At 46.7% G+C, this 18,556-nt stretch overlaps 1 protein-coding gene across 1 annotated transcript in view; it reads right to left on the minus strand.

Moving 5' to 3' along the window:
* Positions 1-18,556, minus strand: part of DNAH9 (dynein axonemal heavy chain 9) — a 215,022-nt gene that overhangs the window by 195,835 nt on the left and 631 nt on the right. Inside the window, exons 2-11 of the mRNA XM_026075736.1 lie at positions 18,421-18,508; positions 14,953-15,149; positions 13,019-13,177; positions 11,455-11,585; positions 8,351-8,562; positions 7,914-8,147; positions 5,354-5,521; positions 3,408-3,524; positions 2,324-2,474; positions 1,164-1,278 (exon numbers count right to left, since the gene is read on the minus strand). Of these exons, the coding sequence (XP_025931521.1) occupies positions 1,164-1,278; positions 2,324-2,474; positions 3,408-3,524; positions 5,354-5,521; positions 7,914-8,147; positions 8,351-8,562; positions 11,455-11,585; positions 13,019-13,177; positions 14,953-15,149; positions 18,421-18,508 (1,572 nt within the window). The remainder of the gene's footprint in view (positions 1-1,163; positions 1,279-2,323; positions 2,475-3,407; positions 3,525-5,353; positions 5,522-7,913; positions 8,148-8,350; positions 8,563-11,454; positions 11,586-13,018; positions 13,178-14,952; positions 15,150-18,420; positions 18,509-18,556) is intronic.

Consider the following 18,556-nt stretch of genomic DNA (forward strand, 5'->3'; position numbering starts at 1 on the left):
GCAACATAGYCGCTTTAGAGCAAGTCCTGATCAAAGTCTCTGGAAGTAAATAGGCTCTTATACCATCCTCAGCAAAAAAAAMCCAAACTTCTTTTTCCCTTTTTAATCCTTTTCCCCTTTCAAGTTGCACGCAGGAAACAGCTTCATGTCACCCCTGCTGCAGGGCAGGTTATTAACTGCTCTAAGCAGAGGAAAGAAAATCAATGTGAAATGCAGATCTGGGTCCTTCATGGTTTAAAAAATTYGCTATTCAAATTCAAACAGGACATGATACCTTGGGCTCTGTGTTGGGGACAATCCAAGGGGCTGTCTCATTGCACAGATGTCTTTATTGCTGCGGAATAACAGCATATCTAAAGACATTTACATAATGACAATACACAGCAAGAGAGGACTAGAACTATYGCACAGCGATCGAGATGGCTTTTTTCGGTAGAGACATCAAAAATACAATATCTATTTATTGAGAATACCCTCTGGCATAAATAAAGCTATTTCTGTGAGCTACAAGGTGCGTTCCCTGGATTGCCTTCAGTTATCCTGTTAACTACAACATTGCTTTGCTTGCAGGGCTTTTACAGGATGTCTCATGAATGTGAAAAAAGTCCCCAAATTCTCATTTGCTTTCCCGGATCTTCTCAGATCGCTCCTTTGCTTGCTGCTCAGCGAGTCGTCTCCCACCGCACCTAGCCAAGCCCTGATCTGTTCACAGACCTGGAAACTCACTTGGCTCCATCACTCCACCTCAGATGAGTCCAATTCAGCACCTCTCGTCCCTTCAGAGCTTGGATGATGCTGGAATCAGGGCTTATAGCCTAGGCCTGGGCTGCTCCCAAACAGGTCCTGGACCACAGGCTAAATGGTGTCACAGTGGGAAAAGTTCCAGAACCTCTTTCAGTCACAACCTAAGGCTATGTCTGAAAGCTGAATAGCCCACATACTATCCCACTGTGTCTCTTAACTACTTCAAAACAAATCCARTTAATGAGTTTCTTAAAAAATGAAGCTGAAAAGCACAAATGCAATCACATCACAGCTCTTTCACTGCGAACTATTCTAGGTTTAACCACTGGATAATGTTCAACACAGAAGGTAAATCAGATTGATTAGCGAAAAGAAATCAAAATGGTCATAAAGCAAACTTAGCTGCAACAGACACGCACGGATGTGTGATGTGCCTGAAGTGACCAAATGGCACTTGGATTCGTGCTCGCAGCTCCTGAGCCCAGCCCAGCGCTCCAGCTACCAGCGGCATGTTCCTGTGCACAGGGGGGGATCCTGTGGACGGCACAGTGAAACAGCATTTGAGGCATTTGACTAAACGCTGCACTTCTAACCCCAAAGATACACCACCAACCAGTCATTTGCATAAAACTGTGGTGATTTCCCAGCTTCCTTCATTAAATCCAGGCATCTGCTATACTGACAGAGGTCCGCAACCAGGGCAAGTTTCCTAGTGCCTCTGGACCTGAGAATGGAGACAATGGCTCAGATCAAAGGAGAAGCCCAGTATATGTTAGAAATGGAGCTGTTACAGAAGCATCCTTTGCCTGGAATATACTCCCTGCTTCCAAAAGCACTGTTTAAGGGACTTCTGGACCAGAAGCTAGTTCAGACCATCTGGCATAACACCCACAGAACAACCTCCACCTCAAATTCTTAGCAAATGATGGACTCATCCTCCATGAATCTTTCCATTCCTTTTTGTGACTTGTACTGGTTCTACCACTGCTGCCTCTTCTGGACCTTTTCTGGTTCCAGTACAGCCCTTCTGAGGTGGGTGACTGGGCCACTGTTCTAAAACATTCTCATCTTCATAATCTGGTAAGAGTCTACCCATTACCTCCTGCACCCGTGTTCCTAGGAAATCATAAGCCTGGAAAAGGCAAACCCTTGGTTACAAACTCCCACTAACACATTTTGCATTTACAGYATTACAAGGGAAACACTAGCAATCCATATGTGGGAGCACATGAGTGGGTTTGCAAGTCCCACAGATTGTTAGAGGCAGCAYAAAAGTGTGGAGAAAAACCTTCCATCACAGCCTTGCTGGGGGTAAAACTCAGCATGTATCTTCATTCCCTGCCACTTGACATGCAGACACATAAAAAAGGTGCTCTTTCTCCCAACAGATTATTTGTTCTACTAATAAGAACAGAGAGTTTTCCCAGTCATCTCCATTTCCACTAGGAACTGTCAGTGGCGGAAAATGTTTGCAAATTGGGAGATTTGGGATTCCTTAGAAAAAGCAAATTATTTTGCCAAAAAAATTCATCTAAATTCAATTCCCTGTAAAATCATTTGCTCAGTAAGTGCTTCCCACCCAGCTCCAGCTCTGCCTGGATATGTCTGGAGTAGATCAATCTARCATCATCCAAGGCGTTGTCGAACATGCTGATGAGGACAGGATATTTGTTGGCAGCATCCGCAGCTATTACTGGTCGCTCCAAAAGGCTTCCAAACATGTCCAGCAACTGAGGAGGCGAGCAAGCAGGAAAAAAAAAGAGAGAAAGGAAAAAAAAAATCACAATCCCAATTTCTTCCGAGAAACATGTCTCACTAGGACTTTCCTCATTAGCCCAGAGGTTTTGACACCGTCTGCAATGAGGGTCAGTTTGGAAAGGGGATACCTCTTTTCTTTACTGCATTTTTTTGAGAAAGCCTCACCCTTTATTACAGAGTTTCTCAGACTTTCTCTGGGGGAGAACCGTATCCCAATGGTCATTTTCCAAATACTTCACAATTTGTTATTTATTACAAAAAAGTTAAAAAGATAAATGCTATCATTTTCTACAATCTTCTCTACAAACACTTTTATTGAAATTTTTCTGAAAATACCATTTACTTTTTCCCCAAGCCAGATTCACTAGTAAACAAAACAGTCTTGTTTAGAGAGAAACCTGAGTTTCCAAAATTTAAGTATGACCATTTGATATTAACACCTAATTTTTTGACAGCATTTCTCACCAGAAAATCCTAGGAAAAGGGTAATTTCCTCCAACTCACAGATGCAAACAAATAAAACTCCTTGTAACTCAAAGCATTATTTGGATAATTTCCTTAATTACATTTTTTAAAGCTGAACAAAGGCCCATTTTGTACTTTAACAGGAAGAGCAGAAATACTCCCAATGCTTTCAGCAAACGCCCTGCTGCCAGCTCAGTGGCTTGACAGCGCATGAGGACCCGTAAGCCCATGTGTCACTGACCAAGACCAGCCGAAACACTACAGGTCTCATCGTCTCATCCTGTCCATCCCAGCCTATAAACACCATCAGTTCACAGCCAGCCAGTGTGCCTGTAGCCACACCACCAGCCTGGACCTCCTCTATATGATTGTTGCAGAGCAAAACTGTCGGCRCCCAGATTTTCCTTCTACAAAAGAGAAGAGATGCAATAGACACAAACCTTGAAGGCATGCTCCAAGTCTGAGGCATCATCAAAAGCCTGGATGAAAACAGTCGCCAGCCTTCGGTCCATATCTTCTACTTTCTGCTGGAAATCAAAGGCATCTCGCTCAAACTCCTATGGAGAGGCAAAACAGTGAGGCATGAGGCTGCGGAACACCACCACCTGCATCCTCTTGATTCAGAGATTCTCCTCTTCTCCTTTGTGAAGGAGTAAGCCGCTTCCCTGACCAATCTTTAGCTGCCACAATGTGGTACAGCTCCATTACACTTGAGAAAGTTTCTGTACTGTCCCCCTGCTGAAATCTTGGCCTTCCCTGCTGGGCTGTCGCCTTTGGTCCTGCAGGCTTTGCACAGCACAAAGAGCACTAACTTCAGCCTCAAGGCAGGCCAGATTGTGTTTTTTCCAACATGGTCTGAAAACTACACCCATCATCCAGAAATCCCACAGATGCACCTTCTGAGCTACAAATACAATCGGCTTTCAAACCAAAAGAAGTAAGTCATTGTAAGTAATGAGACAACAACAAGGCAACTTCCATTATCTTCTGGCACTGTTGTTCTTGCCTCTATTGTTATAAACCCTTTGAAGCTTAAGGGAAAAACCCAGGTTTATTTTTTCCTAAAGGTAAAAGAACCAGAATTAATGGCTGGACTTGACAAAAAGGGAGATCTCAGGCTTCCTAGCTTGGACAAAGCCACTAAAAATAAGGCCATGAGTCCCACTCTCATGAGAAATGGCAAAGAGCAAGSCAACAGCTTTGCTATTATCACTACTGAGCTCCAGCAGGAACAAATGCCATGCTTGAYCTACAAAAGAGGCCCTAAGCAGTAGCTGAGGGTGCAAAACTCAAGTGCTGAAAGAACAAGTCTGACTCAAAGTCACGTGACAGGCCATGGGGTCACCAAATCATCACAGCTCTTTCAGCGTCCTCCCTCCTGAAAGAAAAGTGGCTTGGAGCAAGCAGCTTTCCAGCAAGATCCTCCTGGGCAGTACTGGGCACGTGCCACCTACTGCAGAGATGTACTGGGAACTACAGGAAGCAAGCTAGCATGCCTCTGCCAATATATCAGCCCCAATGGTCCATAAATCACTCCAGCTTTACTATTGCCTCCTTTGTGCATGTAGACAGGCCTGGCTGTGTCCTGCTAAGTGGATGTAGCAAACTGATCCCAGGGCAGATGGGAGAAGGAGWAGAAGAAATCAGGAGACAGATCAAACACAACCAAGGGATACAAACCCCTTTAGAAATACAGTTACCACCCTTCCTTCATAGCCTACCCAGGCTACACAGCTCAGGGTCAAAACCAAGAGTCAGATTTTCCAAATAGACCATAAGGCCAGTGACTCATTCACTGTGCTCTGTTTTGTATGACACATGCTGGTTTGAGCATCAGGGATCTGGATGGCCACTGAGCCATGACCAGAGGACTGGGAATATTCCTTTAATAAAAAAATTATTAACATTTAAAAACAGAGTCCCTGGATGCTGAGAGCACCAGATGTCATATGTGCAACTAGGCAAGAGCAAACACAGCCCCTGGAGATTACTTGAGCCAGCTGTCATCAGGCAAGCTAGGCACTAACAGCAGGCAAGCGGAGAGATACAGACGTTGGTACAGCTCACACACCCAAGCAAGCATCATGTACAGCAAAAGCTTGCACAAAAGGCATGGAAATCCAAGTTTCCTAGCTGCCCTGTTCTAGGATTCTGAACTAGCAAGACAAGTGATGGATATGGACCTGCARCAACTCCCAAATCTCTGCCAGAAAGACCAACAGCTTCCTTTTCCCTACAGCGACAGATCAGAACGTAGCAAAAGGAGGAAGGGATTGGAAAAAAAATCAGCAGGACTGCGAGTGAACTGAGGCTTTATTGCTGAGGAATCTGCCGCTCTGAAAACATGCACATGTTGCTGGCATTCCCGCAGGCCAGTCCCACCTACCATGTTGGTCAAGTCGAGACAGTCATAGGTCCGCTCTGCAAACACCTTGTACGCCTCCTGGAATTCCTCATACATGCCCAGGACCTGCTGGCTCAGGGCCTTTCCTTTAATCCCACTGAACTCAATCTTTTCCAGCTTCATTAGGTCCAAGGCAGTTGCTAGRAGATCCTTCAAAGTCAATTGAGAAACACACAAGTTAAGATGTTGACAAATGAAGATGACAACAGTAGTCACACTATGGAGCTGCGCGTTTGCTGCCTTGACAGACGCTGACAGGCAGAAGGACCTCCCCAGGCACACAGTGTGGGCTCAAGGTAAACCACAGCAGGGCTGAACGGCACAAGCAAGAAGAGGGGAGGCAGATCCTGCCTGTTGCGGGCTCCTCATAACTCAAGGGACAACCCCAAAGAGCAGAACGAAGCAGATACGGAGCTTTACATCCAAACAGGCTGTGTTTTGTGAGCATCAGTGCCTCTAGGATAGGGGCTGCCAAAAGGGAGGGCGGTTCTTTGGTTAACAACCCAGCACACAGCCCCCCATCCAGATTTTCAAATGCTATTCTGAGGCATCATAGCCTTCAGTGCTGCCTTGAGATGCTTCAGGCAGATGTGTGGAGATGCAGGGCACTAACAGGTCCCACCAAGGTTAGCCTCACCAGAAATAGCTATATAGCCAAGTGAACAACCATTTGCAAGTACTCTGACAACTAAATGATTGCTGCTTTAAGAACTCTCCTGCATTTTTGTGAGTATATGGTGCTACCAAAGAGCCAACTCAGCCAGATAGCAGATTTATAACAGACATGCAATTTAAAATAGTGAGATAAACGGAGGAAAAGAGACTCCGCTCTCTCCAGATGTTTATGGGCTACCTGTGCACAGGCATAAGCATAGCCTTTGTGCAATTTCTTTTCAAAATGAAAACAAATGCACATACACTATTTAGAAGGAAAACATTCATTTTAACAAATACTTTTTAAGGTAAAAATAACAACGTAGAGATAACAGTTGCCCTTTTGTCTTACCAGGGTTGCTTGGAAAGAAGAGGGGGGAAAAACGAGACAGAGAAGGGCAGAAGCTTTCCTCATTAATAGGCTGGCATGTGCTATGCTGTTAGATATTATTTACAGCTCACTCCACAGCCCTCTCCAGGCCTACACTCTGACTGCATATACTACAGCCTTTTGCTGTATCTGGAGGTGTGGGATAGTCACGGGAGGAGGACGTGGGTATTGGCCAAAAAGGAAAGCATTTGCAGCTAAAAACCTCTGTGCCTAGCTTTTTTTTCTGTAGCCCATCTTCATAGTATCTAAGCAATCAGCAATCAGTGCCCCAGAGTCTTTGCAGTTACAGTGCATTATTACTTTGTCACTCATATTTTTCTCATGATGACCTGCAGTTACTTGTGTGTCTATTTATATTCCTCTCTATACTGGCCAGTATAATTTGGTTTACTGCACATCAATGCTTATTGGAAACCATTGCTCTGAACAGCTTTAAAATAGACATCAGTCATGATGGTTTTCTACACAGTTAATTAAATAATGCATAAAAATACGCAGTGCGCTTCAACCAGTAAAAAAATCTGTTCCACTGCACAGAACAAGAGAGGGAGCAAAACAGCTTAGACTTTCCTTGAAACAGGCAAGTGCCAACAGAATATATGCTCAATATCTTGTGAAGTGACACGCCACAGCATGGCATTGGAACACGGCAATGATAAAGAAAGAGATCCACTTTAAAAGTGCATGGAATAGTGGATGAATACTTGTGTTGTTAACTGCATAACAGAAAACAGATATATACAGTATCTATAAGCCCTGTTCCCCACTTTTTGCCCCTAGACACAGCCATGGTACAAGGAGAGCACGGAGAACACAGGTGCATGCGGGGCTGACTGATACACTTCAGACCTGCTCTCTGCAGACAAACATCACAGCCTATTTAAGGAGCTCTTGATCATGCCGGGAGTTGAGAGGTGGCGGCACTCATGACACTAGACATTCATGCATCGGATGACTACCGAACAGCCTGGTGAGCGTGACACAACCCMGAGCTAGACCTTGGTGAACTGGGACATCCCTGAGCCACAACACCCAAGTTTGACAGACCATTAGGAAGTGAAGAGGTGAATCAACAAGTGACATGGCCCTGTTCCTTCTCAGSCCCACATGGCACAGTTAAGCACTGCCCTGCCCCAAGGGCAGAGCGTGGTCTCTCCAAGGCAGGCAGGACACSTCTCTGGGGTGTCTCTGGCTGCAGCAGGAAGAGAGGAGGACCAGGAGATTGTATTGCTTTATTTACAGCCTGGCAAAGCACAGGCCCCAATAGTCCCAATGCCTTTGCCCCCAAAGGACTCTTGGAATCAAAAAACACACCCAACAACCTGGACAGAAGGGCACAGCTGTGTATCTCAAAAGGTCCTCGCTTGCTGCAACAGGAAACCTGACAGCAAAGASAAGGGCCACAACCCCTGGCATTGGGCAAAGGAAGGGAAGATGCTAGCAAGTGAATTATGGCCGCAGAGCCCTCTTGAAGGTTTGCAATGACTAAATTCTCACCTCTATCATCTGCAATCTGCTCAGGAAGCTGTCCAGCCTCGCAAAAACCAACGTGGAGTGGAAATCCCATTCCTTCACTTCTTGGCCTACTTTATAATACATGTGAAGATTTTCCCTTCTCTCTTGAAATAGCACTTTGAACTCATTCAGGATGCCAAGCACCGTCTGCACTTTGCCCAAGCTTTCTTCTGTATCCCCTTTCAGAAGGTCTTCTGGACTCAGGTACACCAGGGCCTGGAGTAGCAAAATCAGACCTAAGACATCTCTTCTATCATCACATAAAATGGTGACTTTTCATGCTGAACATGTTTTAACCTGCTTGTCAAATTCATTACYACTTAAAGAATTATTTTGCCAGGGAAGGACCGACAAGCAGGAGAAAAGGGACTTATTTTAAACAGCTTTTGAAGACAAATGTAGACAACACTGGAATGCACCTGCTGAATAAGGAGGTTGCAGATTTCCTGGAGCAGCACTATTATCCGCTCAGGCATGTTGTAGTACATGGAAGTGACCCAGATTAAACACACCACGTGGAGCAGAGGGACCAGGAAAGGCTTCACCTCACTGAACTCAACACTCTCTATGTCTTCCAAGCGGCGCTGGAGAGGCATCAGGTGCAGGTTAATGTCCTGAGCTTCAGTCAAAGCTGTGTTTAAAAAAAAAAAACAGGAAAATTAGTAAGATCCACTGAGCTGTGGTCTGTCAGGTTATTGCCTGGGCTCTGGCCTCAACCTTGCCTGACAGAAAGGTCTCACAAGGCAAACAGTCCTGATGAGCATAAAGCACAATCAAATACTTGTAAATTGAAGAAATACCCTTGAAGGTTACTCACCTATAGGTAATAACCAAGGCAGGAAACAAACCGACAGAATGGCTAGGGAAAGGGCAACAACAAGTTTCCAGGAACCGATCAAGAGTTTTGCCACTAGAATCAAGAGAACTAGTGGGGGAAACAGAGCCTAGTGCTCAAAAAAAACAGTTTTGTGACAGCAGCAGGAGAGATCTGCGAATGCCCAGAGCTGGGACAGGGCTCTGCTCAGAGACTGAGTCCARAACTGCTAAATGAGATGCAGGGAACGTGCCCTGCAGCAGAGCAAATACAGTGCTGCCACCGCTATGAGCAGGCTACAGGCCTTGTACTAACTTAGCAGTAGAGGCTTAGGGACCTGTCAGGCCTTGTGTGACTTGTCTTGGCCTGAGTTTATTTTAGCTTGGTTTTAGCTATACCAGTCCATTGCCCAGAGGACAGATGACTACGGTCTCGCTTGTCCTGGCTTTAACAGCATAGCTGCCCAACAGTAAGGTGACTTATGTCCAACTGGTATAAAGCTTTAGTTTAGTTTTGTACAGCTGTGTGGTTTTACCCTGAAGGAATTACATCGTATATTGTAAACATCAATAAAACCAAGGGATCATCATGTAATTAAACTTGTGGACCAACAAGTAAACAAGTGTCAGCAAGTGCCTGAACTCACATAAAAATAAGCCGAAACAGACCCGACTGAGGAGGAAGAAATGCTCACCATCAACATCCTCCCCCAAGCAAAGATCTAGGGACACAGACAGCTTGCTATAACACCACATCGGTCGGACAGGTGAGTACACCACCAGGGAAAGGGTCAGATACTGAAATGTCAGTACGTACAAATTTGAATTGTGTTTTAATGGGAATTAACAATAATTGGATAATTTGGACTATAAGTGTTAGTATTGCTGTAATGGACTAAAACCAGCTATTTGTTACATTTTCATTAGACTTTTAAAACACTAATTAGATTGACAACGAACTCCTGGCTCCCTATATACGGTACATTTCTCTAGTTCACATAAATTGCATGGTGCGTAGAGTGACAGGGATCCTTAGAAAATTATATGTTTCCACATAAAACGGTGAAGGAAAGTGTTAGCTGCCAGCATGACCAGAGCTAACAAAGCCTGAATGGTTTGTCTTGCCAGAGAACAGCTGGGATGAAAATGGACTTGATGGGTCTGTTGCGTTGGGCTATAAGGGAAGAGCAGCAGGACTACAGGGCTTTTCACTGTGGAGGAGAATTTGCCATGTTTCCTTTGGCTGGACTGAATTCCTCTAAGTAAAGCTCACTGCAAAAAAACGACACTACTTTTAATAGAGCAGCATTTTTAAGGTAGAATTTTGCTGCGCTAATAGGCAAAAAAAAAAAATCCTTCCTCATAACTCTCCTTATTAGTGAAAAGGAAAAAAAAAGTCTAACTCCCTAAATGGGGGGAGACAGTGCTTTCATTTTTCTGCTCAGAGGAGCAGCTCTCCTGTCTCACTGAAGTGCACCAAAATGTGAAAATAAAGGAGAGAAGAGAGCAGATCTATTGATCCACACCACCCCCTAGAGGTCATTCACCCACAGGTGGATTTTTGCAACAATCTCTTTGAAAAAGTGGCAACACGACCAGCGGGCTAGACAGATCTTACAGCCCTGAGAGGACATTACCGGATGGGGATGTGGACAGAGAACTCACTACATGAAGTTGCTCTGCCTCATTCCTCAGGTGAGTTAAGCACGTTCTGGATACGGCATAAAACTGAGGGCTCAGSCATTTGCTGCATCGTGCTTGCAGCCCGTTTGGACACAGCCCTATTCTGCCGTGTGTTGTGGGGCTGCCTTGAACCACACACCAGGCTTTTTGGGGTGAAACAACAAGCATAACTGCACAATCATGTAGAGCAAAGCCTGCACGCTCAGAGACCTGGAGGAGATGCAGGACAACGGCCATCCTCCCTGGGCATCACACTCCCTCCGCTGTATCACTGTCCTTTAAGGGCAACAGACCTCCTCATCGCATCGCTATGAGGCAGGATGCAGAGCTCTGYCTATACCCAGCTTTACCTGGATTTGCATGTGACTGYAGGAACCCCCTWTTCCATATGGCACAGGTGACAATAYTTGCCTGCTTTCATCACAGGCCTTGAAATCCTCAGGCCCAAAGGGCCCTATGGTAAAGTGAAAACTGCTGTTCCTTTAGGAAGGAGCTTTGAGCTGCAGTGCAGCCAAAGCCTGGGAAATAGCAGTCTAATGAACTTCTGAATAGTTTCAGTTGGCTACAATATTTATTGTTTTATCCTGAACTTCCATTCCTGCAGACTGACACCACAGTCACTGGTGAAATAAGGTCTCAAGGTRCACAGCATGTTTCAGATCAATTGGAGTGAGTCCTACTGGATGACTGTGAACGCTTTGTTACAGCAGAGAAAGCTGCCAAATCTGCTCACCCTGACCTTTGGAAAGGGTCTGGATTAACAGACCAGCGATCAAAACGGTCACAACCTGGTAACAAAAGCATCAATCAAGTMCAAGGAATTCAGTTGCATACCACAAATCAGAGAGAGGGCCAGCAATGCGCTTACAGTCTCCTCACTGTCCCAAGGGTCACAGAGGACTCCTAATGACCAGTGCCATCACAGTCACGTTCAGCTTGAAACCAGCAAAACCAGGCGATGGAAAAGGGGCAGGCCAGAAATCAGCACATCCCATACAGATGTCGTGAAGCTGCCCCAGCATCTCACCTGCCTCGACATCCGTGAGCATAGCTTTGAAGGCTGGGAAGTAGCTGCTCTCGACTCTCTCTAGCACTTCTGCCATATTCCTGACCTTCTTTATTCTCAGCTGACTGTAAATGCACTCCAGGTCATCATACCTACAGCAACCAAGACAAGTAACAAACCTGCATTGAGAAAGCATCAGCTGTCCACACACACCATCCCTCCCCCTGGGCCTGATTCAGGATTTCCCAGCCTGGGTTGTATGGGACACCCCAACTCTGCTGGCCCCAGGGCCTTCCCTGCTTTGTGGGAGACCATTCAGCTGTCAAAATACTTTTTTTTTTTTTTTTTTTTTGCCTAGGATCCACTCCAGGCACACACAGACTGCATCCCAGAAGTGAATGTAAATGGGAGGAAGGGCCTCCAGGGAGCCTCGGGATGGGCAACAGACAGACAGCTGGCCCTGCAGTTCACCACAACAGCAGCTCTGCTACCGGCAGGACACTGCTGAGAGAAGCCGTTGAGTATTTCTGCAGGCGCTGGCAGCTCTCCAGCAGGCAGGGCATTGCCCTCAGTCAGTCCTTACCAACACAGCACAAAGATTTTCACAGGGCAGGAAAGAATTCCATCCCATGGCTCTTGGCTATCTAAACATCTCTGGGTATTGACAGATGAACATTGGTCTACCTAGCTGCATCGATCGCAGAAGATCCTATGCATAGATATCAGCTCAGCCCTTCTGCTGCAGGCTTCCACCCCCAGCAAAGTCTGCAGACATGGAGAGGTGTTCACACCTTGCCTCTGCCATTTACACCTCAGCTGCTGGATCTAAACACATCCACATAGCAAAGACTGTTCCCTGGAGCAGCTGCAGTATGGACAAGCTCTGCAGACTTTGCTGTAGGTATCAGAGTCTCTTGGTGACCATGGAGTAGCAGCAACTTCCTGAACCCCTTCTTACCTGCAAGCATTATCTGTTCCTTTGGCCATCCCAAACCCGTCGCATGCCTGTTCCAAAGCACCAGCCAGGAGAGGCTGAGACCAGAAAATCAGCTCGGTATTTTTTAATAAAGTTGACAGAGCTTGTTAAATCACTGGAGTCTTTTTTAAAAATAAAAGATAGCTTCTGACAASTCTGAAGGCTGTATTAGGATCTTCCAACACCACAGGGCATAATAAGCACCTCATCTAAGCCAAAGAACCATATTCCTGTTTGTTAGAAAGTGGAAAATGTTCCAGGCTTCAAAAAGAAGCTACTTGGGCAGAAAAGAAAAAAGCCSCAGGAGAGGTTTCCATCAGCTCTTACTCACATTGCTGGTTCCTAGTGAACTACATGTACAGGAGGTGTAGCCCTTGGGCCAAGGCCAAGTTAAAATACAGCCAGCTGCACAGTGATCTCCAAGACACTTTGCAGAGCATTATATTTTATATGCGGGAGCAATTTTCTTTAGCTCAAGTCTTTATATAGACTTCAGGCAGCTTGGTCTTTTCAGCTTGTGTACACAGCTTTGCCTGCCACCAGCACTTTCCTTCCACTCAAAACCAGTGTCAGTGAAAACCAAGTTCTAGCCAGGCTGCCCAGAGGTACCTGTTTCTCCAGAACTCGAGTTCCACCTTCGGGTTAGGGTTGCTGCCTTGCAGGAGAGGCTCTGAGGACTCTCTCTTCAGCACTCCCTGGATCTGGTAGCTCCAGTCAATGACAGCTGACTCAGTGGCATGAACAATAGATTTATCTATCAGCTCCAGGCTGGAGAAAAAAGAGCACACAGTTTTCCATTTGTTGGTGTTTATTACTCAAGCTGTATCTGCTACAAATGACCACATAGGGAGCTAGTTTTCATAGGTTATGGTCTAGCTTCATGTTCCAAAAACACAAAGTCATAAAAAAAAACCAAAAAAACCAACATGATTTAGCTGCTGTTTTAATACGGGAATTACATCCTGGAGAGAACATCTAATAAAGCTCTGCAGCAGTCACAGCAACTTCACCCAGAGTGATCAACAACAGATCATTCATAAAATGAATGATGCAAGTGATGAGCCAGTTAATACCTCTCTGCACAAAATCAGTCACTGAAGCATCAGATGCATTCACGTGCAGTGTCCGACCTGGAATGCCATACCTCCAGCAAGATCATCTCCTCCAGTGCTGTTCTCATACAGTCTGCTCTACCTCCCCCAAGTCACTTACTCACTTAATCCAGAGAGAACTATAACAAAGCAGGCTGGCAAGTTGAGGACTTAAGGGAGAGGTCACCTCACTGTCTTCGAGTTAGTAACTTCTTATGCAATATCACCTGCACCACATTCTGCCCAAGAAGCAATCAGTCCTTCTAACTCTAACTCACTCACTCACACATCTCCAGGCCCAGACATAAAGAAGGTGTGATGTGCATGCAAATGGGTCTTCTTTTATGTCCCTTCTAGAGTCAGTTATCTTGTCAGGACATATTTAAATCACGGCATGCAAACATGCAAAACATTGTTTCACCCACAATTTCAGGCGCCAAGCTGCCTGCTTATACGGACCAGGATGGAAGCTCCCCTATTGCAGGGCAATCAGGTCCAATGTGAGTACCCTCCTCGATATATCGACTAGCAAAAGATGGGGATTCCTCAGGTGCTGAAGATATCACAAGATGAAGATCAGTTGCACATGGGCCCCAGCCTACTGTGGCTGCCCTAACTAACCAGAAACTGTAATTGCTTTGCTGTGGGTTCTCCTTCCAGGACTGAAAGCGAGCTGTAGAATCATGATAACTACTAGGAATGTCTAACTATGGAGAGAATTTAAATAACCAAAAATGCACGTGTTCATTTACATCTTGAAAAGAACCACATGCAGGGAGTATCTGGGAAGTCTCCCTGCCTGTTTGAACAGCAGGACAAATGCAACAGTTTGCAAATCTCTCTACAGGACCATGAACATTTTAGAATCTTGCAAGAAGTTTATGCATTTGTAGTTGTTTTCTCCTGTACCTTTGCATGATAATTCTCGTGTTAAAGAAAGGCAGAATAGTCCTGACCCAGCAAGCAGCATGGATTACCAGTACAAAAGAGTCAGCACACCCCAAAAACACACTTCTAAACCACGTGTTTTTGGGGTGTGCTCTGGCAGAGAGAAGCCAGGACAAAAAAGAAGGTTGGGCAGAAGAATCTTGGGATTCCCTCAAAGTCCTGTTCATTTGTGACAGGAAACTAGGAGAGGTCTAGCTTATAGGGCTTATTGTTTTTTCCCATTGGTCCATGCAGTTGTTTTCTCCAGGAGCTGAACCTGTGTGCCCACAATACCTTTGTGCTTTCTGAGCCTTACCTGCTTATACTATTGCACAGTCCCCAAAGACAGAATCCATAAACTAGACAGCAGGTAGAGCAAAATGCACCAGTTGAAGCAGCCTGGACGAGCAGCAGATGACAGTGAGCAAGAAAAATCAGCATGATTTGTGCAAGGTTCCCCAAAAGACATACGCACACACACATAAGCAGGAGATAACCCAGAGAAAATCAAAGGGTGGTACTCACGATTTCTCATTTTCCAGATCAATGTACTCAAATATTTCTGAGCCAGCTGGAAGAGGCAGCAAGGTCTTGCCCTTTACTTGGCCAACAATCACAAAAACAGTACTTTTTAGGTTGTGGACATGGCGCAAAATGTCCTGTGACACCACTTGCGGCCAGCCCTGATGGTTCCTCTGGTTTGTCAGAATGGGCACAATCACCTATAAGAAGAGTCATGAAAGAGCAATGAAGAAAAAACTGCTGCATGAGACTGGCAGTTCTCCAGGCTCCAAGGTCCTTGTATGGCCAAGCCTGAAAACTCAAACTCATTGCTGTCCCAAGCAGCTCACTGCCTGTGTGAAACAAGGGCAGATAATGGTGAATAGACATCTCCACAGGTCCACTTTGCTGGTGATTGAAACTGTTGCCAGAGATGAAACCAGCTTATCAAACTTACTGGCCCCAGTTCAGACTGGGGCTGTGGTGGAAGCTTCCAGCTTCATCCACATTACACCTCTTCTGTGCATCATTAGAAGAGCAAAAGGTTCAGCACCCTCACAGTACAAAACAAATTAGGAAAAGCTGGACTCCAAAGGTCTTTGCTTCCCTTTACCAATGATATTCACCACTATCTGTTGTCCTGGAGGCTTCTGCCCCATGCAGACACCACCCATAAGGCTGCTGGCAAACACATTTAGGTGCTTCTGCCTGGTTGTTTTGTTGCAATGGGAAGGTGAAATCTCAGAAATCTCTGTGATATTCCCAAGTGAAGAAGATAGCGTCATGTGATGACTGAAACTATCTGCATGGTACTATTCCTTTCCCTGAAATCCAAACAGCTGAGGTGGGTGGAAACAACAGAAAAAGGGAGCAGCCCCATCCTATGGCTGCTCAGGCTGTCTCAGCCTCTCAGCTCTGCAAGTGGAAACGGTTTTATGAATTTACAGGCTCTCTACAGGCTCTTCTCCCCCTGCCTTCAAGGCACATCTGGGGCTTGTCCCCAGTTTCACCTCCCAGCAGGCAGGAGCATGGGCTTCAGGCATCCTTTCAAGATGAGCACAGCACTAGCAGGAGGAGGAGGAGTCCTGGGCTGAACCATCCCTTTATGCAAACCCCAGTACGTAAACAGGGAGGATCTTCCTGTACCTCTTGGGATCTTCTTGTTGGAGATGGTCACCAAAGACCCCTTCCAATCTGAACTGCAAGTCTTGAGAACAGGTACTTTTAAGGTTATTTTCCAAAAGATGTAGCCCACTAACTATTATTTTTGCCATTACTAGTGATTACAGGCTTTGTACTGACCTGACAGCACAGAGTCTCAGGGCTGGTCTGGGCTTGCCTGGACCTGAGCTGCTTTTAGGTTGTTTTGGCTGTGATAGCCACACAGTGACTATCACCTACCCTGGGTTAGCTCAGCTCTGGGAGCACCCTCTGGGGTCAAGCCCGCAGCGACCGTGACAAAGCCCATAGTCACTGGTGACAAACCAGAGCCCTTGTGCTCTGGCACTGGGGGAGGCTGCTGAGCAACTGGCAAGCTTTAGCTGGGAGCTGAGGAGGAGAAGGCAGGTTGTCCTAAGAAAAGGTATAAAAATAGCCACAAATGGACCCAAAATTGAGAAGAAATAAACCATCCCACCACCGCCATGGTACTCCTCTAGGGTAAGGCCTTGGGATGCTGATGACTCATTGTAATCACGACTGACGCTGTCGGCCTGAGAAAGACCGGCATCATCAACCTCAGGGCCCGCCGGGACACGGGAACRGTGAGCACGACTCCAGAGAACAGCAGCAGATAGTGGGAAGTTTATGTTCAATAGTTTGTATTATTAACCAGATTTTTCTCTATTACTTAGATCATTTAGACTATAAGCACTAGTAGTGTTGTAACAGGTCTAATAACAATTTGTTGTGTTTTCATTAGATTGTTTAAACGTGAATAGGACTAATAACGAATTCCCAGCTCCACAGAGAAAGTGCGTTGCCTTCAGCCATAACAAGATTTTGAGTGCGACAAGTAGAAAAGGTCGCCCCAAAATCCAACCCAGCTGCTGTGATCTGCAGCCCAACTGCACTTTCTGACTGAATCAAGACACAGTTTCTGGGCATCTATTCTTAATCCTCTATATAGCCCATGATAAACTTGGTGTGGACTATTTCTCTGACTGGACAGTCTTCTAAGACTGCCCTAAAAATCTTTCATGAAAGATTTTTTCTAAGAAAACAGTGCAGGCAACAGACAGAGCAATGCAAGTCGCAGCCTCCAAAACATCAGGCAACTCAAGACATCTTTTACCTTCTTGCAGACCCACCATGTCATCCTGACCCAATACAATCACTCTATTTTCCTTTAAACTGCCTCCGAGCAGAGAGCGGGACCACACCTGGGCAGTAGGTATGATCTGCTCCCTACAGATCGATAAGAAACAACACATCCATCACTAAAGAGTGGAGGGAGAGAGTATTCTACAAACAGGAATATGCAGTCAAAACCCACAGCCCAAACTGCTGAGGACAGCCAACAAATAAGATCTGAAAGCAAATAAGATCTACTAAAATATTCCTACCCCAAAATCTCTCTATGACAGATGGTGTTTACAAGGCTTATCATATGCTACCTGTCATCGTTTACAAACAAAATCACAACGCAAAAGCCGCTGTTTGTGCAGACTTACCAAGCTTATTGTGCCCATCAAGCACCCCAAAACGTAAAATTTCCCTGGGTAAATAATGCATTATCCCCAAAATCAAGATAGCTAGTGTGGCAGCCTGCACCGGGGAACTGAACCTGCTGGTCAGCATCTCAATATTACCAACAGCACTACCAGAATTTCCCAGCACGAGTAACTCATCTGCTTTCCCATTAGAGCTTTATCACAGAGACAGGCGTCCGTCAGGAAAAAATACTGACGATGCTGTGTACTTCGGGCTGCTAACAGAGGAAACAAGGACCACTTGCACCTTTTGAGGAGCCCTTGGGGAACAAGTCATCCCAACTGCCGTAACACAGACCAGCCCCACAAGGCCGCTACTGTTAAACAGGCCCAGACTCGRCAAGGATTGGGGTTTAGGGGGGTTTAAATGAATTCTAAACACCCCCTCGGAGCAGGATGTGCCGGGAGGGGCAGAGCTGAGGGTTCGAGCGCAGCAGCAGAGGGGAGGCCGGCAGGGAGGCCGGGGGCGCCGGGCACCGCGGGCCAGGCCTGCGCCCCGGCGCTCAGCCGCAGCGGAGACCCTCCGCGGGGCAGGCGGCTCCCCAGGGCCCGCCACGARCGGCGACGCCGAACCACGTCAGCCCTGGGTCTGCAGCCCCCTGCTCGGCCCCGGGGAAGCCGGGGGCGCCCATCCGCGGGGCGTCCGGCCTCGGCAGAGCCGGGCACGAGGCCTGGCGCGAGGGGCCGTGCCCAGGCGGTCGGGGTCTGCTGCTGGGCGCCAGGCGGCCGGGAACACGCGGTGCGGACGCGGGGGTCTCTCCCGCGAGCCCCCGGCCCTCACCTCCTCCACGAGGGCGGCGAAGTGCTGCAGGGCGTCGGCGGGCAGGTCGCCGCAGAGCAGCTCGCCGGGGTCGGGGCCGGAGCCGTGGCTGGGGTCAGGGTCGGGGCCGGAGCCGGGGTCGGGGCCGGGGCCGGGC

This window comes from Apteryx rowi, unplaced genomic scaffold, assembly GCF_003343035.1.
Source record: "Apteryx rowi isolate R43461 unplaced genomic scaffold, aptRow1 scaffold_41, whole genome shotgun sequence".
NCBI classification, from domain to species: Eukaryota; Metazoa; Chordata; class Aves; order Apterygiformes; family Apterygidae; genus Apteryx; species Apteryx rowi.